The 26035-nt window shown below is 41.0% G+C and overlaps 1 protein-coding gene and 1 long non-coding RNA gene across 11 annotated transcripts in view; one reads left to right on the top strand and one right to left on the bottom strand.

Moving 5' to 3' along the window:
- LOC122560137 (YTH N6-methyladenosine RNA binding protein F1) overlaps positions 1–2073 on the bottom strand; it is a 36820-nt gene extending 34747 nt beyond the window's left edge. For all 9 annotated transcript variants that reach the window (XR_015759564.1, XR_015759567.1, XR_015759566.1 and 6 more), the window contains exons 1-3: positions 1911–2073; positions 1669–1693; positions 999–1078 (exon numbers count right to left, since the gene is read on the bottom strand). Coding sequence is in view for 3 of the 9 variants with exons in the window: in XM_043710419.2 (XP_043566354.1) it covers positions 999–1078; positions 1669–1693; positions 1911–1937 (132 nt within the window). In the remaining 6 variants the exon portion in view is untranslated. The remainder of the gene's footprint in view (positions 1–998; positions 1079–1668; positions 1694–1910) is intronic.
- A 137-nt stretch (positions 2074–2210) lies between these two features.
- Positions 2211–26035, top strand: part of LOC148147640 (uncharacterized) — a 45011-nt gene continuing 21186 nt past the window's right edge. The window contains exons 1-4 of one of the 2 annotated variants that reach the window (XR_015759570.1): positions 2211–2323; positions 12339–12463; positions 13583–13655; positions 24567–25524. This is a non-coding gene — a long non-coding RNA (uncharacterized LOC148147640). The remainder of the gene's footprint in view (positions 2324–12338; positions 12464–13582; positions 13656–24566; positions 25525–26035) is intronic. The other variant, XR_015759569.1, reaches the window with a different exon arrangement.

The raw sequence follows: 26035 nt of genomic DNA, 5'->3' as shown, positions 1-26035 counted from the left end.
TTGGGCAGAAACTTCGATTGCAATTACATCCAGTGCAGAGATCAGCAACTTTCAATGAGTCATAAGCAAAAAAAGTGTCAAACCATTTGTCACTCAAGCTGATGGTCATATGTAATAAGATCAATAACATCCTATGAGCATAGATAGCATGCTACAAATAAACAGGATGAATATGAAATGAGAAATTATTTCCTTTAGCCCAAAAACTATTTCAACAAAGAGTGATTCATCTTTCAACATTGAACTTGCATTTTTAAAAGAAAATGCTTCTAACATAAAATCTAGGGAATTGATTCTACAAGGTTGATTACATTGTTCCACAAACATACAGATGATCATATAAACACCTTTAAAATGAAAGGCTGTGTGTATAATGAAGAAAAGTGTAATAATTGTTACAAGATCAAGATTATATAGCTGGTGCACTTGTGCAATTTAATCTGTGCTATTATTAGAAAGGAATACTTTTAAAGAAACATTGAAGCACACCATTCTTTGCAGATCTTTTGGGCTGGGAAATTGTTTTGTTCACTAAGAAAAAGGATTAACCGTATACCAAATAATTTATCAGTTTTTCTGACTAATTAGAAATGGAAAGTATAACTGGTAGCAAATTTAAAGCTACATACAAAAAAAATTGACTAAATTTGCACACAAAAGAAATATCAAAAATATACTAACAGCATATTAACTTCTTGCACCTTAACTTTGCACACTCGCAAGTATCTAAATTTTAAAACCTTAAATTTAAAACATTTAAACTGATTCCTGTAAACTTCCTTCTAGGCCTGCTACTACAAGATCCATAAAATTGCACAACATTTTGTTCCCAAGTGTAAAGTACAATATGGATTGATTATGTGATTTGCCAAAGTATTTATCATCCAGCTTCCAAAAGACTGAAAAATTAAGACATTTATGGCTTTCCAACTGACTAGTTTGTTTGCCAGATTATGCTGTGCTCAGAGATCTGAAGATAAAATAGGTATTTAACTCACCTGATTAGATTGGCTGCTTAGGTATGGCTCAAAATCATTGTCGTGTACTGTGTCCTTTTGATGCAACGAACCATTTTGCACTGTAACGTAAAACATTCTAATAAACGTCCATACAAATACCACAAACGTTCAAAAGTTGCAATAAAAACTGCGGCAACAAAAAACATATACAAATGTATGATCAATACCTGAAAGTAGGGGAAAAAAAAACTAGAGCGGATGCCGAAAACATTTGAAAACAGAAAAGTTGCATCTTGTTAAATTTCAGATGACTCTTGTTAAGTAGGGGAAGAAAGAAACTCGCGATTAGTCAAACGAGTAAGAATAACTCTCCTCAGAATTGCTTTTCTGGACAAAAGAGACGATCAAAGGAGAAACATATGACGTTTCCTTAGAACAAGTCATCACAACGCGGGAGGAGGCCGATCCCACGACCAAAGGGGAAACTTGGCCTTAACTCCCAACTTTTATCGAGCATTTCCGCCACATTTAGTCCTGACGTTGCCGCCGACCCAAGATCGCCAAGGCACAGCCCGGACCGGGAAAGGGAGAGCCGGGAGGATGCCTCCTGAGTGGCACGCAGCAGATAAAATAAAAGGCATTCATGGCAACTTTCCACGTTATTTAAGGCATCTGCAGCAGCCCTGGGGCCTCCAAGCCAGCACTTTACCTTTATTCTCTTGTCCTTTCGCTCGCTGTTTCGGGGGCCACCACCGGACGGACACAGCAGCAAACGGGAAGCAAATTAAAAAGAGAGAGAGAGAAAAACGTTAAGGCAGATTCGCGGCCTCGGTAAACTGTAGAACGAAGCCCGCGGCTCACCCCCCGCGCACTGAAGCAGCGGGAATGGGGGGGGGGGGGGGGGGTAGGGAGAACACAACAAAGACCCAGCCGCTTCCGAGCCCTGCCTACCTGAGGGTCAACGCTTGTCGCAGACATTCTTCATTAATCGCCACTTGCACCGGGATCGGATTCCGAAGAGGGCTCTCGGGCTGCTGGATGTCGGGGGCGGGTTAAGTAGCTCAGAGGCCGCAGTTTCTACCCTCCCACCCCCTTTCTTCAACTTAGCTTCCTCGCTCGGATTTCTCAGGCGTTTAACCCAATGGCGACCATACTCAGGATCTGATGACGTAGTACGCACTCGGCGCAGTGACGCCGAGCGGTCCGGTACAAGTGATGACGCAACGCACGCGCGCTGCGCTCCGTTGAGGCCGGGGTTGACAGTTGTGCGTCCTCCTGCCTCTTCAGGTACCGAGACGGCAGCGTTAGAAATGGTCACTAACGTATTTAGTCGCACCAACTTTCGCCTCTGCTGTGTTTTAATTGTGAGTTGTGTGTAAAGTGAGTGGCAAGGTTATAACCAGGAGCGTGGGCTTGGGGAGGAACAGGAGGCGGACTCTGCTGTATCTCGCGGACGTTTCGCCTATTAATATTTATGTCGTTAATGTGCGAGTGTCTGACCACGATCGAATTGCTGCAAATAGGCACAACTCCATCTGGAGCTTTCTTTTCATGAGTCGAAATTTGTAGGATGACCCCAGCTCAGCACTTCTCACCATGGTCCCTTATGCTTGGCGTTCTCATCCTCTTGGAACACCTGTTCCTCCCTATCTGGACTGTGCCTTACTGCCCTCTGGTTACATGTCTGGGATAATAATAGAACGGCGCATTTGTTGATCGCTCGTAAACTGCTTGAATTAATTCTATGGCGTGTGTTTCCAATCTGCAATAAGTGGTTAAGGGTCGTCTCAGAACTTATTCCATAACTGCTACTGAGCAGACTTAATGTGCCCTCAAGATATGTCTCAAAGTGCTTCATTGCTAATAAGTTACTTTTAAACTGTAGTTTTATCGTGCAGCGTCTAGTTTATGTACAAGGTTCTACAGAAAAAAATGAAAGAAATAATTTTTTTAATATTGTTAACAACACGAGAGAAACGCTTTGCTATTTGTCAGGTAATGTGATTTATATATATATATATATATATATATATAGGGCAAGTTGGGTCTCAGTCTGACAGTTGATTTGAAAACAACTGCATTCACTGTGCTACAATGCGATGAATTTCAAGTGGAGCTCTAATCAATATTTCTGACTTGTGCAAGAGTGCTACTACTAAGACAGGACACTATAAACAAATTTAGGAAAAGAATAAATTAATCTGTAACAAGTAATGAGCTGTTGAAATTTCATCTATTTCATTGAAAATGAAACTGCTAGAACTACTGTAGCAAGTTATTCTTTTGGAATATGACCTTTAAATTACAGAACTTGTATTACTTACTGAATATGGGACTGAATTAGTGTACCTCGCCTGCTGTGGAGATTTCACTCTGCTCAAAGCAACCCTACTCAAAAGATTCTCCTCTCTTCATCTTTTGTGATTGTGAGGATTTATTAGGATTTCATAAAGCCCCCGAACGAGATAAGCTGTTATAAAGCAAATCACTGCAAACTTTGAAAATATAAACTAAACACAATAGGCAATAGGTGCAGAAGTAGGCCATTCAGCCCTTCAAGCCAGAACCACCATTCATTGTGATCATGGCTGATCATCAGTATCCAGTTCCTGCCTTATCTCCATAACTCTTGATACCATTATCTCTAAGAGCCCTAATGATCTCTTTCTTGAAAGTATCCAGAGACTTGGCCTCCACTGCCTTTTGGGGTGGTGCATTCCATGTATCCACTACTCTCTGGGTGAAGAAGTTTCTCCTCAACTCTCTTCTAAATGGCCTACCCCCTATTTTTAAACAGTGTCCTCTGGTTCTGGACTCACCCATCAGTGGAAACATGCTTCCTGCCTCCAGAGTGTCCAATCAATTAATTATTTTATACGTCTGTCAGATCCCCTCAAGCCCAGTCGTTCCAATCTTTCAACATATGATAGTCCCACCTTTCCAGGAATTGACCTCGTGAACCTACGCTGCACTTCCTCAATAGCCAGAATGTCCTTCCTCAAATTTGGAGACCAAAACTGCACACAATACTCCAGGTGCAGTCTCACCAGGATTCTGTACAGCTGCAGAAGGACCTCTTTGCTCTTATACTCAATTCCTCTTGTTACGAAGGCCAGCATGCCATTAGCTTTCTTCACTATCTGCTGTACCTGCATGCTTGCTTTCATTGACTGATGTACAAGAACACCTCGATCTCGTTGCACTTCCCCTTTACCTAACTTGACTCCATTTAGATAGTAATCTGCCTTTCTGTTCTTGCCACCAAAGTGGATAGCCACACATTTATCCACATTAAACTGCATTTGCCATGCATCTGTCCACTCACCTAGCCTGTCCAAGTTATCCAGGATTCTCATAACATCCTCCTCACATTTCACCCTGCCAACCAGCTTTGTGTCATCAGCAAATTTGCTAATATTACTTTTCATGCCTTCATCTATATCGTTGATGTATATTGTAAACAGCTGCGGTCCCAGCACCAAACCTTGTGGCACCCCACTGGTCACCGCCTGCCATTCCGAAAGAGACGCGTTTATCACTACTCTTTGTTTCCTGTCAGTCAGCCAATTTTCAATCCAAGTCAGTATCTTGTCCCCAATACCATGTATTCTAATTTTGCTCAGTAACCTCCTATGTGGGACCTTATCAAGGGCTTTTGAAAGTCCAAGTACACTACATCCATTGGCTCTCCCTTGTTCATCTTCATAGTTACATCCTCAAACAATTCCAGAAGATTAGTCAAGCACGATTTCCTCTTCGTAAATCCATGCTGACTCTGACCTGTCCTGTTACTGCTATCCAAATGAGTTGTCATTTCATCTTTTATAATTGCCTTTCCCACCACTGACGTCAGGCTAATTGGTCTATAATTCCTTGTCTTCTCTCTCCCTCCCTCCCTTGTAAACATACTGGAAAGGCTGAGCAAGTCTGGCCAGCATCTGTAGAGACAGCAACAGAGCTAAGTTTTCGCATTGATGAACTTTGTTCTGATGAAATATCATCCATTAATCTGAATTAATACCTTGTTTCCTCTCCAGAGACTGGCTGAGCATTTCCAGCTTGTTCTGATTTTTAAAAATATCTCTCGCTAACCCAATTACCAGTCTGAATCTGAACTGTATTAATCTCCCATTCAAACCTTTGTGCTGAACTTCAAATGTAAAGAAAAAGGTAGGCTGGGTCATTGCTGAAGGTGCTTTTTTTACTCTAAAGAATGAAGGGGACAGCTACAGAATCAAAACAAGAATTGTTTCATTTTGTCATTAAATACATTTCCAATTAAATAAGTTTGTCATTAAATCTCTAGCATGTCCTTTAACACGCAAGTTGATAATGAGTGGGACTCCGGTTGCAGTCATCCTGAAACATTTTTGTAACCTAATCAAAAACATGCAAAGAACAAGTAATAAAATAGATTGTAAATTTAAAGGAAATCAAAGGTTATATAAAACTTTTAGATATCTGTTTTTCCATTTTGCTGACCTTTGTTTTACTTTATGACTAAGCTTGCCCACCCTACTTTTGGATCATCAGTCAAAGACTCTTCACGAGGGGTTAATTGAGACTTGGAATATAGACAGCAATATTTGGATTGGCCAACATTTATGAAGATTGGGAGATGAAAAAGTGGCCGAGAGTATGTTGGAATGCTCAAGTCTAGAGGAAACAAAGGCATGGGATAATGATTTCAAACGCAACTGAGATAATGATAGAATTCAGCAATATTTTGGAGTTGGTTTTAGTGATGGAGCATTTTTGTAGTTGTTAGCTCATCTTGGAGTCAAATATAAAAAATTCACCCGTTCAGTTAAACCTCGAGCCATTGGCAGTGGAAGGGAATCTCTGATTACAGAATTGAGTTTTGTTGAACAGAGTGACATGTTGCCAAAGCTTTTTGTATTGCATTCATCAGGGCAAACACGACAATGCCAAATTTCAGACTGTTTTAGTGTACAAGAGAAAAGGCTACTGATTGGTTAGCAAATTGACCTGATTAGCCAAAGTGTCACCATGTAGAAGGCAATGGGGAACTATAGGATCTCCAAATCCCTGAATAGTTCAAATTGAATATGTGGTAGAATCCAAAGGGAGTCTTTCTAACATTGGAGAGGCAGTAAATTGTTGTATTATTGATGGGCTACTAACCCAGCAATTTGGTAACCTAGGTTTGACTTCCACCATGGCAAACTAATTTGAATTCAAAACAAAATCTGAATGAAATGTCTCATGATGACTATGAAACTATTGTTGATGATTGTAAAAACCCATGTGGTTCACTAATGCCCCGTATCTCGTCTGGTCTACATGTGACTTCAGACCCACAGCAATGTGCGTTACTCTTTAATATCTCTGAAATAGCCTAAGTTTTTTTCAACTACTGCAAAGTCTAAAAAAAATCTAGACAGATTATCTGGTATTGATCTGGGTACTGGAAGTGACAATGGCAATTTCAACCTTTTCGCCCTGCAAAGCGTCCTCAATAGCAGCCAGGGGCTGGTGCCAAAATTAGAAGAACTGCATTTCAGACAATTCAAGCAAAGCTTGACATTGTCATTCTCACAGAATTATACTTTACACGCAACATGCCTGTCAACACCATCAGTTAATGGGTACATTCTGTTCCACCAACAAGACATTCTAGCAGAGGTAACAGGAGAGTGGTATACAGTTGAAGGAAATTGTCCAGGGTGACCTCAACATTGATTCTGAACCCATGAAAGTTCATAGTATCAGGTTAGATATGGAAGATGACACTACTTCATGATCACAAAGCACTCTTTCCCCTCCTCAGCTGATAAATTGGTACTCCTCCATGTTGAGTATCACTTAGAGAAAGCAATGTGAGTGGTAAGGGTGCAGAATGCATTCTGGGTGGGGAACATAATGTTCATCACCAAAAGTAGCTTGGCAGCACCACACCTGCCTGAGCTGGTCAAGTCCTAAAGGACATTGCTGCCAGACCTGATCTGGATTGAGGTGGTGAAAGAACCAAAAAGTGGCAGAAACATACTGACTTCATCTTCACAAATCTTCATGCTGCAAATGCATCTATCCAAGACAGTGTTAGTAAAAGTGACTACTGCATAGCCCTTGTGGAGATGAAGTTCCATCCTCACATTGAGGGTACCTCTTGTGTGGCCTTGTCACTATGCTAAATGAGATAGATTTTGAACAGGTCCAGCAACCCAAGATAGGACATCTGTGAGATGTTGTGGGCCATCAGCTGCAGCATAATTGTAATCGAATGCAATATGCAACCTCATGACCAGGCATTTCGCCCACTCTATCATTATCATCAAGCCAGGGAATCAACGCTGAGTCAATGAACAGTGCATAAAAGCATACCTGGAGCAGCTTCTGGCATATGTCAAAAAATGAGATGTCAGCCTGGTATGGCTGCAGCACAGCAATATATGCATGCCAGATAGTAAAAAAAGGGACTGATAGACAGGGCTAAGCAATTTCAAAAACAACAGATCAGATCTAAGCTCTGCAGTCCAGCAAAATCATTAGTGAACTCATTAATAACTCACTGAAGGAGGAGGCTCCACAACTATCACCACCATGAACCAAGCACATCAGTGAAAAGTACATGGCTGAAGCCTTTGCAACAGTTTTCAGCAAGAACTGTTGAGTAGATCAGTCATCTCTTCTGGAGTGTCACAGATGCCAGTCCTCAGCCAAATTGATCAGTTTAAAAAAAAGGTCGGAGACACTGGATACTGTAAAGGCTCTGAGCTCTGACAATAGAGCAGCAATCGTACTGAAGAACCTGTACTCCAGAACCTGATGCACCCTTAGCCAAGCTGTTCTAGTACAGCTACAATACTGGCATCCATCTGACAATGTGGAAGATTGCACAGCTATTACATGTACACAGAAAGCAAGACAAATCCAAGCATGCCATTACTGCCTCATTGTTTTGTTTTTGATTGTTATTAAAGTGATAGATGGTGTTATCAATAATGCTATCAAGCAAAAAAATGCAATAACCTGCTTGCTGATGCTCTGTTTGGGTTCCACCAAAGACCACTCAGCTCCTGACCTCATTGCAACCTTAGTTCAAACATGGACAAAAGAGCTAAATTCCAGATGTAAGTTGTGCTCTTGACACAACTTAGGCATATTTGACCAAGTGTCGTCAAGGAGCAAAATGACGCCATCAAGCAACAAATGTAATAATCTACTGCTGATGTTGTGTTTGAATTCTGCCAAAGGCCATAGCAAAATTAAAAGTCAATGAGGATTAAGGGAAAAAGATCACCATTGGTTGGCATCATATCTAACACAAAGGAATGTGGTTGTGGTCATTGAAGGTCAGATATCACAGCTGCAGGACAAGGCTGCAGGTGTTACTCAGGGTAGTATCCTAGGCCCAACCATCTTCAGCTGCTTCATCAAAGATCTTCCTTCCTTATAACATTAGACGTCAGGAAATTTGCTGTTGATTGTGCAATTAGATACTGAAGCAGTTCATGTCCAAATGCAAGAAGGCCTGGCAGACCAGGACAATATCCACGCTTGAGATGATAAGTGACAAGTCATGTTTGTGCCATACAGGTGCTCGGCAATGGCCATCTCCAATAAATAGAATCTAACCATGATCCCTTGATGTACAATGGTGTTACCATTGCTAAAATCCCGACTATCAACATTCTGGTGGTTACCATTGACCAGAAAGTGATCTGAACTGGACTTGCCACATAATAACAGAGGCTACAAAAGTAGACCAGAGTCTAGGGAACCTGTAACATTTCACCTGATTCCCACAGTCTCTCCACCATTTATAGGCACAACTAAGGATTGTGAAAGAATACTCCCCACTTGCATGGATGAGTGCAGCTCTAACAATACTCAAGAATCTGACATCATCCAGGACAAAGCAGCCTTTTTAATTGGCACCTCATCTTCAAACATTCACTGCCTCCACCAACAATGCACAAAAGCAGCGATGTGGATCACCTACAAGGTGCACACTACCAACAGTGTACTCGCTCCAATATGCATAACAGAAATTTACCAAGGCTCCTTAGACAGCATTTTCCAAATTTACAGTTAGTACCATTTGAAGGATGTGGGCAGCAGCAGGCACAGGGAACACTACCATTTTCAAATTTCCCCCAAACTACTCATATCAACTTAGAAAAATTTCTGCTGTCCCTTCAGTCCTGCTGGATCAAGATCCTGGAACTCCCTAATGGCACTGTGGGTGTACCTATATCACATGAACTACTGCTATTCAAGAAAGCAACTCACCACTACCTTCTCAAGTGCAACTAGTGATGAACAATAAAGGTTGGTCCAGCCAATGATGCCCATACTTCCTGAAGTTTTTGTTTAATCAGTTGAAGGGAACTTTAGATTTGCAGATCTGCTAAACATACAAAAAGTTAGATACAAACTTTCGTTTTTTTGATGACATGCTTTAATTCAAGACAAACTCTACATCAATATTTTGATAAAGACCACAACTCCAAACAAAATTTTGCCTGAGAGCTACTCAAGAATGCACCAAACTTGCATACAGTGGACTAATGTGAAATAGATCTGTGACTTCAGTTTCCCTTACCATTAATGTATAATTTTAAATATACTGATCTGGGAAGTTATTTAGTGAAATAAAGCAATTTCCTACAGGAGCACTATAAAATAAACCTATAGAACCAATAATTTGCTGAAAGCTACAAAGAATCATGAATTATTTTCCATAGGGGCAGAGATCCTCACGAGATAAAGGAAATTGGCATCTAATTAAAGTTTCACATAAACAGGAAGCACTGATGAACTCCTCAGGGAGGGTGGAGAAGCTTCTGATCCATGGTTTCCTTTGTGTGTGTTTTCTCCAAATGTTTTATTTTGTTTTCAGCAACTGAATAAAAGTTGTAAGAAATAGCATAAAAGATAAATTATAAAGAGAGACGGGAACCAATTTGTTACTGTAGCATCATCTGTAGTGGCTTCTCCAATGATCAATGCCATGCATGAAGTGGCCCAGAGTACAGCCTGCCATTGAAATGGGTAAGGCTGTTTTGCACCCATAAACTCATTTCTCTACCCTCATCTGATTATCTTAATGACTTTGATTAAACTGTTCAATGCAAACTGGTTGAATTTGAATCAGATACTAATCTGAGGGGGAGGATTCAGGTTGCTGAACTGCAGCATTTTGCAGCAAATAAACACATATATTTATCATCAGGTCTTCAACATTAGTTCTGACCACACTTAGTGTAGTTGCAGCAGCTTCCTAGCTGCTAAAACACGGATAAATTGCCAACTTGATCAAATAGCAAGCAAGGGCTGCTGGGTACATTGGCCAAGTAAAACCCTGAAGTTACAAAACTCAGACACCAGACACAAACAGCAATTAGGTGCTAAAGACATTAGTATAATGTAAAGGACATATTCTGTCAACAGTCTTCCTGGATAAACAAATCTCATCAACAAAATAAAGGAGGATGTATATTGGTAATCAAGAACCAGCCACTCAAGTCTAAACAGTAGAATAGATATTAAGAGAACATTTAGTGATTAACAATGCCATCCAAACCATTATTAGCTATTAAGCAGGATCTCCTAATAGGCTGAAGCTATAGAAAGATCCAGAAGCTATAGAAAGATCCAGATTTAAAAGCAGGACTTACCTGTACGCCAAGCAGGAGACCTTCCGAGAAGACTGGTGTGTCAAAAGGCAGAGATCTGCCGACTAGGAGAAAGTGAGGACTGCGGATGCTGGAGATCAGAGTCAAGTGGGTGGTGCAGGAAAAATACAGCTGGTTAGGCAGCATCCGATGAGCAGGAGAATCGACGTTTCGGGCATAAGCCCTACATCAGGCTTATGCCCAAAATGTCAATTCTCCTTCTCCTTGGATGCTGCCTGACCTCCTGTGCTTTTCAAGCACCACACTCTTGACAGGGATCTGCTGACTGGAGAGAAAGGTGGGGGGGGGGAAGAGAGAGCAGATTTAGAGCAAAAGAGTGTAATCTACAAGAGACTTGGGAAGTATTGTAAACTTAAGGGGCTGAAAAGGATTTGAAATAGTTTTGTAGTGAAAGGTTTTGTAGTAAAAGCTATTGTAATTTGTTTCCTAATAGAGTTAGGACTGTTTTGCATTGGTACTAGCTTGTGTTCTTGACTGCTTTGGTTTTGTGGAACACCTGGGCAAATCCATTCATTCATTACATTCTGGTTGGATTTGTCTAACTTGTTAAGAAGGCACAGGCAGCCTCTGACATTCTTAAGAAGGAACAAAGAATAGTCCGTTATCCTTACTCAACTTCCATACCCATGGGAAAAGTGGTGGTGTTGTAGTGGTAATGTCACTAGACCAGGAATCCAGATGTTCAAATTCCACCATGGCAGATAATGCTATGTGAAATAAATACAAACCTGGTTCATTGATATCCTTTAAGGATGGAAATCTGCTTGGTCTGGCCTATGTTTGACTCCAATGTGGATGACTCTTAACATCCCCTGCCCAGTTAGGGTTGAGCAATAAATGACCTAGCTACTGACACCCACATCTCATGAAAACATTTGAAAAAAGTGTTCCAATTTAATCAAGTATCCAACTCCCTTTTTAAAAGTGCATTTCCTTTGAGCAAAAATAACTAGTAGGGAAGTCAACGTTTTAATGTCCTTCTTTAAAATTCTTCCAATTTTCCCAACACTTCTTATGAATAAAAATTATAATTTGTGCCCTGTTACTGTGCCACTAACCGTTGGAAACAAACTATCACTATACTTCACATAACCTTCATAATGTTTAAATCTTATCAGATCACTGCTTCAACTTCACAGCTCCAGTAAATGTAAACTTAATTTTTGTTTGCATCATCACAATTATAATTCCTTAACTTTTGAATTGGAAAAGATAATCAGCCAACTACAAAATGAATTAAATAAGAAAAATGAACAGAAAGCAATGGCAGATGAAGTGCAATAAAAATATATGAGCAAAATAGTGCACATATGAAGAATAAATGTATAGCAGTACCCTTTGCTGTAGAACTAACAACAAAAATTGAAAAGATATTGGGGAATTAGACTTTGCTTTACAGTTTACAATTAATTGTGTTTCAAATGAAAAATCTAAAAATCAAATTGAATGTTCTGGGAATGGCATGTGACAAGATTGGGCTAGAATTGGATGTAAGGTTCACCATAGGGGTGGGATAAGTAGGTAATGAGACAGACTTAGTAAGGTATAGCGAGAAAACACTCTGGGCCTTGTGGTAAGTATCATTCCAATAAACTTGGTACAACTCGCACCTAGCCAAAAATATTAAGATTAGGGTCCATATTGTTTTATTTTCCACACTACTATTTGATTCTGTGGCAATTTGTATTGCTAATGGAGTTTTAAATGCTTTCTTCAGATTCCTTAGTTCCTTGGAGATAGTGAGGTCTACAGATACTGGAAATTCAGAGTATAAAGAGTGTGGCGCTGGAAAATGCACAGCAGATCAGACAGCATCTGAGGAGCAGGGGAATTGACGTTTCGGTAAGACCCTTAATCAGGACTCATGATCAGGGCTCAATTAACAATCTAATTTCCAATCTCAATGTTATATTCCTGAAAGTAAACCTATATTCTAAAACACAAAGTAGATTTTCACAACAGCATCCTCAGAGTGCTAGCTGTCTTAGAGGATATCTGCTTCCTCACCATCTCTGGAGCCATCATAAAGAGACAAAAGATGTCAGTTAATGCTGGCAATGAGAAAGGATCTAAGCTCAAAATAGTGCATCTTATACAGTCTGGTTGTAATGGACATCAGTTCAGCAGGAGTGAATTTTAATTGCCAAATGGCAGTGCATCAACTATTGCTGTCATTAGGCCACTAGGGCAATAGCTAGCTGATCTGCAGGGTCTGCATCACCATTATGATTTGGGTGGTATAGCCTTCTTGAACATACCACGTAATGTCAGAACATTACATTGCTGATCAGGTGAGTTTTCCAGAAATTCTCTTCTGTGACAGTGAAGAAATGGCAATCTACTATAGATTCAAATTAGGCTGATTTGTGCGACAAAGCAACTGCATTCTATTAATCAGAATGTAACAATGTACTTTGATATAATTCCTGTGAAGCTTATACATTATAAACTGTAAATGTACCACTTATTGAATATTATTTCTTTATTTATTTGGGTAATTTGGAATTTTGAGGTAATTTTCATTTTTGTTTCAAAGTTGAATGTTGTTATGTCAGGTTAATTCACTGAGACTTTGTTAATTTAAAAAGAAAACATATTTAACAATGCAGAAGATTGAGAACTGGAATATCTTTAGTGTTTCTATTATTATATGCCACTTGTAAGTTTGGCAAAATGCTGCCGCTGCCAATTCTTCCAAATGATGCATTCTAGGTTTCAAGTAGGTCACTTTTGAGAGACAAGTAAAGGCAACGTTGTCTCTCACATGGAGAATTAATTTGGCTATGTCCCTTGCCATTTGCCTTGGCCAGATAAGATGCATATTCACAAAGAAACTATGAGGAGAAATAGATAACACAAGTTTGTTATAAAAGGATTAAGGCGTTAATGGTTGATATAAGATATGGCCACAAACTTTCACGAAGGTTGTTATACAGTATATCCATATCTTCTTTCCACCAGATAAAACCTCTATTAGTTTGCTACTATGAGTAGAGGGGATCAAGGATTCTCTTGAATCTACGGTTTCTGTGAGGTGAGAAATATTGTATTTTATTTAACATATAATGATTGCTATTTTAATGTCACTTAAAACAATACATTTAAATCCTTTTCTTAAATAATTTCAAAAATAACAGTGAAATTGAACTATAGCATGAATATACAATATTCTTTAAACAGTAAATTAAAGAAAGAAATGTTACCAAACATATGTGTTATATTCCATGTACCACAGTAGTTATCCTTATTACATTCCATCTAACATTTTATGTTATATGCCCTTGAGCTTAGCTTTAATCCAAGGAAATATGTTTTCTGGTGGTTTATAGACTACCATTTTGTTTTCACTTAGAAGAGTACTAAATACATCTGAATCCAGTGAACTTCAAAAATATTTAGCAAGGATTAAGCCCCTTATTTAGCTATTTAGGTGATATGGCTATGCCTGGAGAGAAATTAAGAAAAATGAATGAAACATTAGCTGCAATTGATGCAAGGAACAAAAGAAGAATATAAATTGAAACTAGTAAGAGATATCAAGCAAGTTGATTAAGCCACTACTGATATGTAAAAGAAAAATATTAGCCAGAGTAAATGTAGAGCTTTTGGAGGAGATTATAATGGGGAATAAGGAAATTACAGTTTCCAGCACATACTTTACATCCTCTTACTGTCCAAAATCAGTATATTTTGTATCGAAGGAGTGTCTTCTTTATCCTTGAAGTATATATTCCAATTAAATAATTCAGCACCAACTTTTCATCAATTTTAAAATAAAGGATATTTATTCCCACAGTTGCCCTGAATTAACTCAAATCACAGATGGAAAACATTAATACAGATGTAAGTGATGCATTTCAGAAGATCACAATTTATTCGAGTCTTTGATTTATGATTTCCAGCTTTCCATATTGTAGGCCTATGACGTCTTGAATGGTTTCAATACTTTTAAGTTAAAGTGAATGTTTTGTAAAGCAAAGGGTTCACAGTAAGTTGTGAGGTTTCTTGTAGTTGAATATCTTAGAGGTTTGTTCTCAGGAGATTTTTGTAACTGGAACAGGTTGAACACTTTGGCTGCTTGATTGTTTGCAGCTTGTTTCAGAGTCTGGTTCTGTTTTAAAAAATTCTCAAGGTCAGGTTCGTAGGAGAGTAGTCTGACACAGAACAAACGACCAAGAGGCGAGTCTGCTAGAATATGGGCATTTTATTCCCCGCAGCGTCGCCACAACCAGGTCTCATACAACGGGTCTGGCTTATACTCACTCTACATGTTACCGGAACTGGGAGCCGTCAGTTCTCGTAGAGCGGTTGCCAACAACCCACGCTCGGCGGTTAAACGTAACCCCGGAGCAGACTCACCGAACTGGAGACTTTTCCAGCTGATATACTCTTTTCCAGATATAAACATTCATGTGAACAGCAGAGCAAGGCTAAAAAACACATTCCATTCTGGTTACATACAGATAAGATTCACACGGGGAGGTGTGTAATAAGATTCACACGGGACTAAGCAACACCTCCATTCCGGTTAGATTCACACATGTATTGGAACATAATTTTTAACCGTTTCACCACAGGCATGGATAGCATGAATAGACAAAGTCTTTTTCCTGGGGTCAGGGAGTCCAGAACTAGAAGGCATAGGTTTAGGGTGAGAGGGGAAAGATATAAAAGAGACCTTAGGGGCAACCTTTTCACGCAGAGGGTGGTACGTGTATGGAATAAGCTGCCAGAGGAAGTGGTGGAGGCTGGTACAATTGCAACATTTAAGAGGCATTTGAATGGGTATATGAATAGGAAGGGTTTGGAGGGAAATGGACCAGGTGCTGGCAGGTGGGACTAGATTGGGTTGGGATATCTGGTCGGCATGGATGGGTTGGACCGAAGGGTCTATATCCATGCTGTACATCTCTATGACTCTAAGAATTAGAGATGATCTAATTGACACATAGAAGAGTCAGAAAGGCCTCTACAAGGTTAATACTCAGAGGTTGTTTCTTCTCACTCGGAGTCTAGATCATGGGGACATATTCATTTGATAACAGGTTGATCATTTAGGGTTGAGATGAGAAGAAATTACTTCACTCAAATAATTCTGTGTCCCAGTGAATTGTGGATGCTCAATTTTTGAATATGTTTAATGTTGAGATAGACAGATGTTTGGCCTCTGAGAGAATTAAGGAACATTTGAAGTGAACATGAAATGGAAAGTAAGGAAATGACAGATGAACAGGTATTTTGCATCAGTCTTCACTATAGGTGGTATAACTATCATCACAGAAGCAGAATTAAACCAGGAAATGGAAGGAAGTCCGGAAATTTTCAATTGCCAGAGAAGTGTGACCAAGTAAATTGTTGGAACTGTGGACTGACAGATGCTCAGGTCCTGATGGACTTCATCCTAGGAACTTAAAAGAAGTGACTAGTGAGATAAATTATGCATTGGTTTTCAAAATTCCTTTGACTTCAGGAAGGTCTTATTCAATGTGAAGTTAACAAAAGTAATTCCTTTACTGGAAAATGCAGAGAGACAAAAAGCTGAAAACGGAACCAGTTCGCTTAACATCTGTTATAAGGAAAATGTAAGAAGCTATTATGAAAGAAGTTATAACAGGTCACTTCAATAAGTTCAATGTAATCAGGCAGAGTCAACATAGTTTTCACATTTACCAAATCTCTTAGGGTTTTGAGGAAGCAACATATGCTGTAGATAACCAGGAACTACTGGATCTACTGTACTTAGATTCCCAGAAATCATTTGATCAAGTGCCATACCAAAGGTTATTTCAGAAAATAAAATCTTATGGTTTAGTGGATAGAATATTAACTGAATAACCAAAGGAAACAGAGAGTAGCCATTTTTTTTTCAGGTCAAGAAAATTGAAGGAGTGATGTGGATTAAGGATCAGTGCTAGGATCTCAACTGTTTACAATTTATATAAATAACTTGGATGAAAGGACAAAGCACATGGTTGCCAGATTCGCTGATGACACAAAAGTAGGAAGGTTAGTTGTGAAGAGGACATAAGGAAGCTGAAAAAAGATATAGGTTGGTCGACAGAGCATGTATAGACTTGGTCAGTGGAGTATAATGTGTAACAATGTGAAATTGTCCAATTTTGCTAGAAGAATAAAACAGGTGCCTATTACCTAAATGATGAGAGATTGTAGTGCTCTGAAATGCACAGGGATCTACAGGACTTAGTGCAGCCATTCTCAATCTTTTGCTTATGTTCCACCAACCATTTTATCAAGATAAAAGCGTAGCTCTACTTTTTACAAGAAATGTAATTTTACACTTATGTGCATTTTAGTATTATGTTAACCATTAATGGAAACTTTTTAAGGACATTAAAAATTGCATAGATTTGAGAATAGATTTTGTTGTTGCATTGTTAAAAATATAAATGTGATAATGATTTTGTCATTAGTGTGATGCCTGTGGTTGCATTTCATTGGCAAGCAAGTTAGTTCTTAGAATCCATCAGTGGTTGGTAAACACGATCCTTGTGCATGAATCACAGGTACAGCAAGTAATTAGGAAGGCTAATAGAATATTATCACATTGAATGAAATGAATAAAAATGTAGGAAGATTAAGTTTCAGTTGTACATAGTACTATAGTAATACCACATCTGGAGTACTGTGTACAGTAATGCTTCGCTTATTTAATGAAGGATATGAATGTATTGGAAGCAGTTCCAACAATGATTAACAGGCTAACACCTGGAATGGGTGGGTTTTATGAGGAAAAGTTGGACAGGTTCACTTGTATCCACTGGAATTTAAAACAGTAAAAGGTGACTTAATTGAAATCTATAAGATCCTGAGGAGCCTTGACAGGCTGGATGTGGAAAAGATGTTTCCTCTTATGGGAGAATTAAGAAATGATGATTCCTGTTTAAAAATAATGGATCACCGATTTTAAAGCAGATATGAGGCTTTTTGTTGTCTCTTTCAGAGTGTTTGGAACTCTCTTCATAAAAAGCTGATGGAAGCAAAGTCTTTGAATGTTTTAATGCTTAAGTGGATAGATTCTTGGAGAAAGTGAGGACTGCATAAACATGGATAGGTTCTTGTTAAGCAAGCAAGTGAAAGATTATCAGGGGTAGGCAGAATGTGGATTTGTGGTTACAATCAGATTTAATCTGATTAAATAGCAGAACATGCTCAAGGGACTGAATGGCCTCTTTTATTCCTTATTCAGATGTTTGATTGAAAGTGGAGTTGTAGCCAAGAATTGCTGTGATTATAAGAATGGCACAACAGGCTCAAGGGATTATATAGCTCACTCTGGTTCCTGTTTCTTATGTTCTTATGTTCAGAGGGATTTGAGTATCCTTGTGCATGAATAACTGAAAATTAACATGCAGGTATAGATGTCAATTAGAAAAACAAATAGTATGTTAAACTATATTACATAGAAGCAAAGAAAATAGGTACAGAAATAGGCCATTTGGCCCTTTGAGCCTGCACTACCATTCAATATGATCATGGCTGATCATGTAATTTCAGTATCCCATTCCCACTTTCTCTGCATATCTCTTGAGCATTACAAAAGCAAAAATATCATTTACAACTTTATGGGACCTTGGTGAGCTCTCACCTCAAGTACTGCGTGTAGCTTTAATATCCTTGCCTCAGGAAAAATATTTATTCCTTAAAGGAATTGCAACAAAGGCTAACAAGAGTGATTCATGGGATGAGGAAATTCTTATTTGAGGAGAGATTGAGTTACGAGGCCATGTTCTCAAGAATTTAGAAAAATAAGATCTCTTTGAAAGCTATGGAATCTTTGAGGGGCTTATTACAGTTGATGCTGTGAAATGTTCTCCCATACCAGAGAATCTGGAGTAAAGGGTCATAGTATAAGTGATCAGTCATTAGATTTTTTTTTCACACCAGATTAAGGAGAAATCTCTTCATTCAAGAGATTATGAATCTACCTAAGAAGTGCTCAGTATACTCAACATTACAATTAATAAACTTTCAGAGTCAAAAGATTGAGATATGGGGACAGGGAAGGTAAGTGTAGTTGAGATAGAACATCAATCACTATTGTTTTAACATGGAACACTACAGCACAGTTCAGGCCCATTTTACTGTCATCCATGTGCCCATCTAAGAATCGCTTAAATGTCCCTAATGTATCTGACTCTACTACCACTGCTGGCAATGCATTTCACGCACCCATCACTCTGAATGTAAATAACCTACCCCTGGCATCTCCCCTAAACCTTCCTCCAATCACCTGAAAATTATGTCCACCTCATGATAGCCATTTTCACCCTGGGGAAAAGTCTCTGGCTATCCACTATATCTGTGCCTCTCATCTTGTGCACCTTTATCGTCACTTCTCATCCTTTTTTGCTCCAAAGAGAAAAGCCCTAGATCCCTCAACCTTTCTTCATAAGACATGCACTCCAGTTTAGGCAGCATCTTGGTGAATCTCCTCTGCACACACTCTAAAGTTTCCACATCTTTCGTATAATGAGGCAACCGGATCTGTACACAATATTCCAGAGTTGTCTAAGCAGGCTTTATAGAGCTGCTGCATAACCTCAGCTCTTAAACTCAATCTCCCGCGAATGAAGGCCAACACACCACACGTCTTCTTAAAAACTCTATGAACTTGGATGACAACTTTGGGGAATCTATGGACATGGACCAAAGATCCCTCTGTATCTCCACACTGCCAAGAATCCTGCCTTTAACCCTATAATCTGCATTCAAATTTGACCTTCTGAAATGAATCGCTTCACACTCTTCTAGGTTGAACTCCATCTGCTACTTCTAAGTCCAGCTCTGCATCTGTCAATGTCCCATTGCAACTTACAACAGCCCTCCACATTATCTACACCAATCTTCATGTCATCAGCAAACCTACTAATCCACCCATCCACTTCCTCATGCAAGTCATTTATAAAAATCACAAAGAGCAGAGTGCCAGAACCAATCCCTGTGGAACACCACTGGTCACCGAGCTCCAGTCTGAATTCTTTCCATCTACTACCACTTTCTATCTTCCATGGGCCAGCCAATTCTGTATCCAGCCAGCCAAATTTCCCTGTATCCCATGCCTCCTTACTTTCTGAATGAGCCTACCATGGGGAACCTTATCAAACGCCTTGCTAAAATCCATATACACCACATCCATTCCTCTACCCTCATTAATATGTTTTGTCATATCCTCAAAGAATTCAAAAAGGTTTGCGAGGCATGACCCTGCCCCTCACAAAGCCATGCTGACTATCTCTAATCAAGCTATACTTTTACAAATAATCATACAGCCTGTCTCTCAGAATCCTCTCCAATAATTTCCCCACCACTGACATAAGAATGACTGGTTTGTAATTCCCTTGATTATCCCTATTCCTTTTCTTGAGTAAGGGAATAACATTTGCCACCCTCCAATCATCTGGCACTACTCTAGTGGACAGTGAGGATGCAAAGATCATTGCCAAAGGTGCAGCATTCTCTTCCCTTACTCCTGTAGAAACCTTGTTTATATCCCATCTGGCCCAGAGGACTTATCTATCCTCTTGTTTTTTAAAATTTTCCAGCACATTCTTCTTCTTAACATCAACCTGTTCAAGTGTATCAGCCTGTTTCATGCTCTCCTCACAAACAACAAGATCCCTCTCACTGGTGAATATTGAAGCAAAGTATTCATTAAGGACCTCCCCTACCTCCTCTGACTCCAGGCACAAGTATTCTCCACTATCTCTGATTGGCCCAACCCTCACTCTGGCCACCCTCTTATTCCTTAGGTAAGTGTAGAATGCCTTGAGATTTTCCTTTTTCATGCTCCATTCTAGCTCATCTAAGTCCATTCTTCAGTTCCTTCCTGGCTACCTTGTAACCCTCTAGAGCCCTGTCTGATCCTTGCTTCCTCAACCATAAGTAAGCTTCCTTCTTCCTCTTGACTAGATGTTCCACGTTTTTTGTCATCCAAGGTTCCTTCACACTACCATGTCTTCCTTGCCTGAGTGGGACAAACCTTTGCAGCACTTGCAGCAAGTGTTCTCTAAACAACCTCCACATTTCTGTTGTGCATTTCCCTGAGAAGATCAGCTCCCAATTTATGTTCCACAATTCCTGACCAATAGCATTGTAATTCCCCCTCCTCCAATTAAATACTTTACCATACTGTCTGCTCTTGTCCCTCTCCATGACTATAGTAAAGGTCAGGGAGTAGTGATCACTAGCACCGAAATGCTCTCCCACCGAGAGATCTAACACCTGACCTGATTCATTGCCAAGCACTAAATCCAATATGGCTTCCCCTCTAGTAAGTCTATTTACATTTTGAGGTAAAAACAATGACTGCAGATGCTGGAAACCAGATTCTGGATCAGTGGTGCTGGAAGAGCACAGCAATTCAGGCAGCATCCGACGAGCAGCAAAATCGACGTTTCGGGCAAAAGCCCTTCATCAGGAATAAAGGCAGTGAGCCTGAAGCGTGGAGAGATAAGCTAGAGGAGGGTGGGGGTGGGGAGAAAGTAGCATAGAGTACAATGGGTGAGTGGGGGAGGAGATGATAGGTCAGGGAGGAGAGGGTGGAGTGGATAGGTGGAAAAAGAGGTAGGCAGGTCAGACGAGTCCGGACAGGTCAAGGGGACAGTGCGGGCTGGAAGTTTGAAACTAGGATGAGGTGGGGGAAGGGGAAATGAGGAAGCTGTTGAAGTCCACATTGATGCCCTGGGGTTGAAGTGTTCCGAGGCGGGAGATGAGGCGTTCTTCATCCAAGCATCTGGTGGTGAGGGAGCAGCGGTGAAGGAGGCCCGGGACCTCCATGTCCTCGGCAGAATGGGAGGGGGAGTTGAAATGTTGGGCCACGGGGCGGTTTGGTTGATTGGTGCGGGTGTCTCGGAGATGTTCCCTAAAGCGCTCTGCTAGGAGGCGCCCAGTCTCTCCATCGTAGAGGAGACTGCACCGGGAGCAACGGATACAATAAATGATATTAGTGGATGTGCAGGTAAAACTTTGATGGATGTGGAAGGCTCCTTTAGGGCCTTGGATAGAGGTGAGAGAGGAGGTGTGGGCACAGGTTTTACAGTTCCTGCAGTGGCAGGGGAAAGTGCCAGGATGGGAGGGTGGGTCGTAGGGGGGCGTGGACCTGACCAGGTAGTCACGGAGGGAACGGTCTTTGCGGAAGGCGGAAAGGGGTGGGGAGGGAAATATATCCCTGGTGGTGGGGTCTTTTTGGAGGTGGCGGAAATGTTGGCGGATGATTTATGCGGAGGTTTGTAGGGTAGAAGGTGAGCACCAGGGGCGTTCTGTCCTTGTTACGGTTGGAGGGATGGGGTCTGAGGGCGGAGGTGCGGGATATGGACGAGATGCATTGGAGGGCATCTTTAACCACGTGGGAAGGGAAATTGCGGTCTCTAAAGAAGGAGGCCATCTGGTGTGTTCTATGGTGGAACTGGTCCTCCTGGGAGCAGATACGGTGGAGGCGGAGGAATTGGGAATACGGGATGGCATCTTTGCAAGAGATAGGGTGGGAAGAGGTGTAATCCAGGTAGCTGTGGGAGTCGGTGGGTTTGTAAAAAATGTCAGTGTCAAGTCGGTCGTCACTAATGGAGATCGAGTGGTCCAGGAAGGAGAGGGAGGTTCAGAGATGGTCCAGGTAAATTTAAGGTCAGGGTGGAATGTGTTGGTGAAGTTGATGAATTGCTCAAGCTCCTCACGGGAGCACGAGGTGGTGCCAATGCAGTCATCAATGTAGCGGAGGAAGAGGTGGGGAGTGGTGCCGGTGTAATTACAGAAGATCAACTGTTCTACGTAGCCAACAAAGAGACAGGGATAGCTGGGGCCCATACGTGTGCCCATGGCTACCCCTTTGGTCTGGAGGAAGTGGGAGGATTCAAAGGAGAAATTGTTAAGGGTGAGGACCAGTTCGGCCAAATGAATGAGAGTGTCGGTGGAAGGGTACTGTTGGGGACGTCTGGAGAGGAAAAAACGGAGGGCTTGGAGGCCCTGGTCATGGCGGATGGAGGTGTAGAGGCGACACTGTCCTATCCCCCCTAGTCCAGGAACTCCCCACATATGTTCGAGACACCACCCATGCCCTCCACCTCCTCCAAGACTTCCGTTTCCCCGGTCCCCAACGCCTCATCTTCACCATGGATATCCAATCCCTCTACACCTCCAAGCAGAGCGCTTTAGGGAACATCTCCGAGACACCCGCACCAATCAATCAATCCGCCCCGTGGCCCAACATTTCAACTCCCCCTCCCACTCTGCCAAGGACATGGAGGTCCTGGGCCTCCTTCACCGCCGCTCCCTCACCACCAGACGCCTGGAGGAAGAACGCCTCATCTTCCGCCTCGGAACACTTCAATGTGGACTTCAACAGCTTCCTCATTTCCCCTTCCCCCACCTCATCCTAGTTTCAAACTTCCAGCCCGCACTGTCCCCTTGACTTATTTACATTTTGAGTCAGGAATCCTTCCTGGACAAACCTGACAAAAACTACTCCATCCAAGCTATTTGAACTAAGGAGGTTCCAATCAATATTAGGGAAGTTCAAGTCACCCATGACAACAACCCTGTTACTTCTGCATCTTTCCAAGATCTGCCACCCAATCTGCTCCTCCATGTCCCTGTTGCTATTGGTTGTGGGGGGGTCTATGGAAGACTCCAAATAAAGTGACTGCTCCTTTCCTGTTTCTAACCTCCATCCATAATGACTCAGTAGACAAACTCTTCTCAACGATCTCCTCTTCTCCTAAATAGCAATGCTACTCCCCCACCTTTTTTTACTTCCCTCCCTATTCATTTTGAAACACCTAAACATCCATCAACCATTCTTGCCCTGTGATATCCAACTCTCCGTAATGCCACAGCATCGTAGCTCCAAGTACTGAGCCATGCTCTTATTCCTAACACTTCTTGCATTAAAATAGACACATTGACTGCAACTTTGACCTATCAACTGTCTATTCCTCGTCACAGACTCTCTGGATGCTGTATCGGCCTGTTCACCAGCTACCTCATCCTCTGATCCGTAGCTCCGGTCCCTCCTGCTAAACTAATTTAAACACTCCTGTAGAGCTCTAGCAAACATCCCGCCCAGGATATTCGTACCCCTCCAGTTCAGGTACAACCTCTCTGCCTTGTACAGGTCCCACCTTCCCCAGAACGTATGCCAATGATCCACATATCTGAAGCTCTCCCTCCTACACCAGCTCGACAGTCATGTGTTCTGCTGCACTCCCTCTCTGTTCCTAGCTTCACTAGCCTGTAATACTGGTAGCAGTCCTGAGATTACTACTCTCCTCGTCCTGCCTTTTAGCTTCCAACCTAACTCCCTATATTCATTTTTCAGCTCTTCATCCCTTCCCCTACATATGTCATTGGAACCGATGTGTACCACGACCTTTGGTTGCTCACCTTCCGCCTTAAGGATCCTGTAGACTTGATCTGAGACATCTCTGACCCTGGCACCCAGGAGGCAACATACTATGGCAGAATGGGGCCCATGGCCTGAGTGACCTATTCTCGCTCCATTTTCTTCCATATTTGTTCATAAGTAATAGCTTGATGTGCCCTAAATTACTTACATAATTCAACACAATATACATTGGATGAAAAAATTAAAATTCTATTTTTAAATTCCAATTGATTCTTTAAATTGGTTGGTTGTCTTCCACCCTTCATTTTCACAGGTGGACATTAAAAAGTTAAAGGACCTGCTAGCAATTCAGTACTAACACTATTAACAATTCATACATGTGCAAGGAAGTTCCCATGTTAGATACTTTTCACCAGATGTGTTTTCGTCTTTGCAGGTATCAGTAATATTTAAATACCAGCAAGCCAATTGAGGCTCCCAGTCAGAGAAAGTATAGCATTTTTAGAACAGTAGGCCGCTTCAGCTGGAGCTCGTCAGCTCATTTTACTTTTTGTTCTTTTTTGTGTGTTTTTCTCTCTTTCTTCTCAGAGACATCCTGTACTCCTGGCCTTAGCGTGGACTGGGAATATCTGCCTCAGCTTGGACATGGTGAGGCATTCTGTCTGTCGAGCATGGCAGACTCCCGGCCTGGCGTAGTGGTGCCCCGGCTCAGCGTGGCAATCTCCTGGCATAGCATGGTTGTTTCTCGGTGATCTGGCAGTCTCTTGGTGGCTTATGGTGGAGTTCAGCCTGGCATGGCCTCTGTGTGGACTTCCAACCTCGAGTTGATTCCAGAGCAGCCTCCTGGCCTCGAGAGCCACAAGGTGAAGCCCAGCAGGGTCTGGAGTCGAGGTCTGTTGTGGACTGGAGGCTTGGTGTCAATATGGCCTGGGTTGGAAGGACTATTGTTCTGAGCTTTATATGTCTCTAATTTCTAACTTATTCCTATGATCTGTAATAAAGGGCTTTTTATTTCTTTATTTTTCTATTTTTTTTGCTAAGAATTTTTACTGAAGAATCTGTGCTTAGGTTCCTTATACCTAAGATGGTGGCAACTTGTAAGTGGCAACTTGTAAATTTTTCATTGTACTCATTTGAGTACATGTGACAATAAAGCTAATTCTATTCAATTTTAGAATATTTCAAAATAGATGATGAGCCAATGGAGCAGATATTCAAAAGGGTGACCAAAGACTTGGTCATTGAACTGGGTTTTAAGAATAGATTGAAGGAAAACAGGAGGTGAAGATGTGAAGGGAAAGAGAGAAGATTTCAGAGCAAGATGTCTCATCAGCTAAACTCACAACTGTCAGTGGTGAAGCGAATATGCAAGTATTACGAACATGAGAGTAACAGAAAATTTGTTGCACATTGAAAAGCTGATCTAAATCTATTGACAGTTTTTTTTGTCTGTGATCATTCAGCCAATTCTCAATTCATTACGAGATTCTATCTTGCAGAGAAGCACGTTGTGATGAACCATATTGAAAACTATCTGAAAATCCAGGTAATCAATTTTCAATATCCTCTAATAAAAAATGGGATTGCTGGAGAAACTCGTCTGTGAACTCTGGTTCTGAGGAATGTTCATATTGGACTTGAAATGTTAACTTTATTTCTGTTTTGACAGACACTGCCAGACTGAGTTCCACCATTCCCCAGCTGCTTTCAGTTCTGGTGAAGAGTCACTGGACTTGGTATGGCAATGTCTGTTTTTCTCTCCACAGATCCTGCCAAACCTACTGAGTTTCTCCAGTAATCTTTATTTTTATTTACTCCAAAACTTTCTGTTTTTATTTCAGATCTCCAGTATTTTGCTATTATTTTGATGTCCACTAACCTGGTGATTTCTTCAAAAAACTCAAATCAAATTTGGAAGAATTGGCTTTCTTTGTGGAAACCATGCCAGGAGTTCTCTGTCAGGCTCTGTCTACCTAAATAACCATTCAGGATGTCTATAATGATATCTTCAAGTATTTAACCTATCAGCAAACTCAAGCTAATGAGCCTGCAGTTAT

The sequence above is a fragment of the Chiloscyllium plagiosum genome, unplaced genomic scaffold (genome assembly GCF_037043375.1).
Source record: "Chiloscyllium plagiosum isolate Xiang-an unplaced genomic scaffold, Cpla_swu_hap1 HiC_scaffold_15, whole genome shotgun sequence".
Taxonomy (NCBI): domain Eukaryota; kingdom Metazoa; phylum Chordata; class Chondrichthyes; order Orectolobiformes; family Hemiscylliidae; genus Chiloscyllium; species Chiloscyllium plagiosum.
Note: the sequence above shows the minus strand (reverse complement) of the source record. Positions and strands in the feature narration are given on the sequence as shown.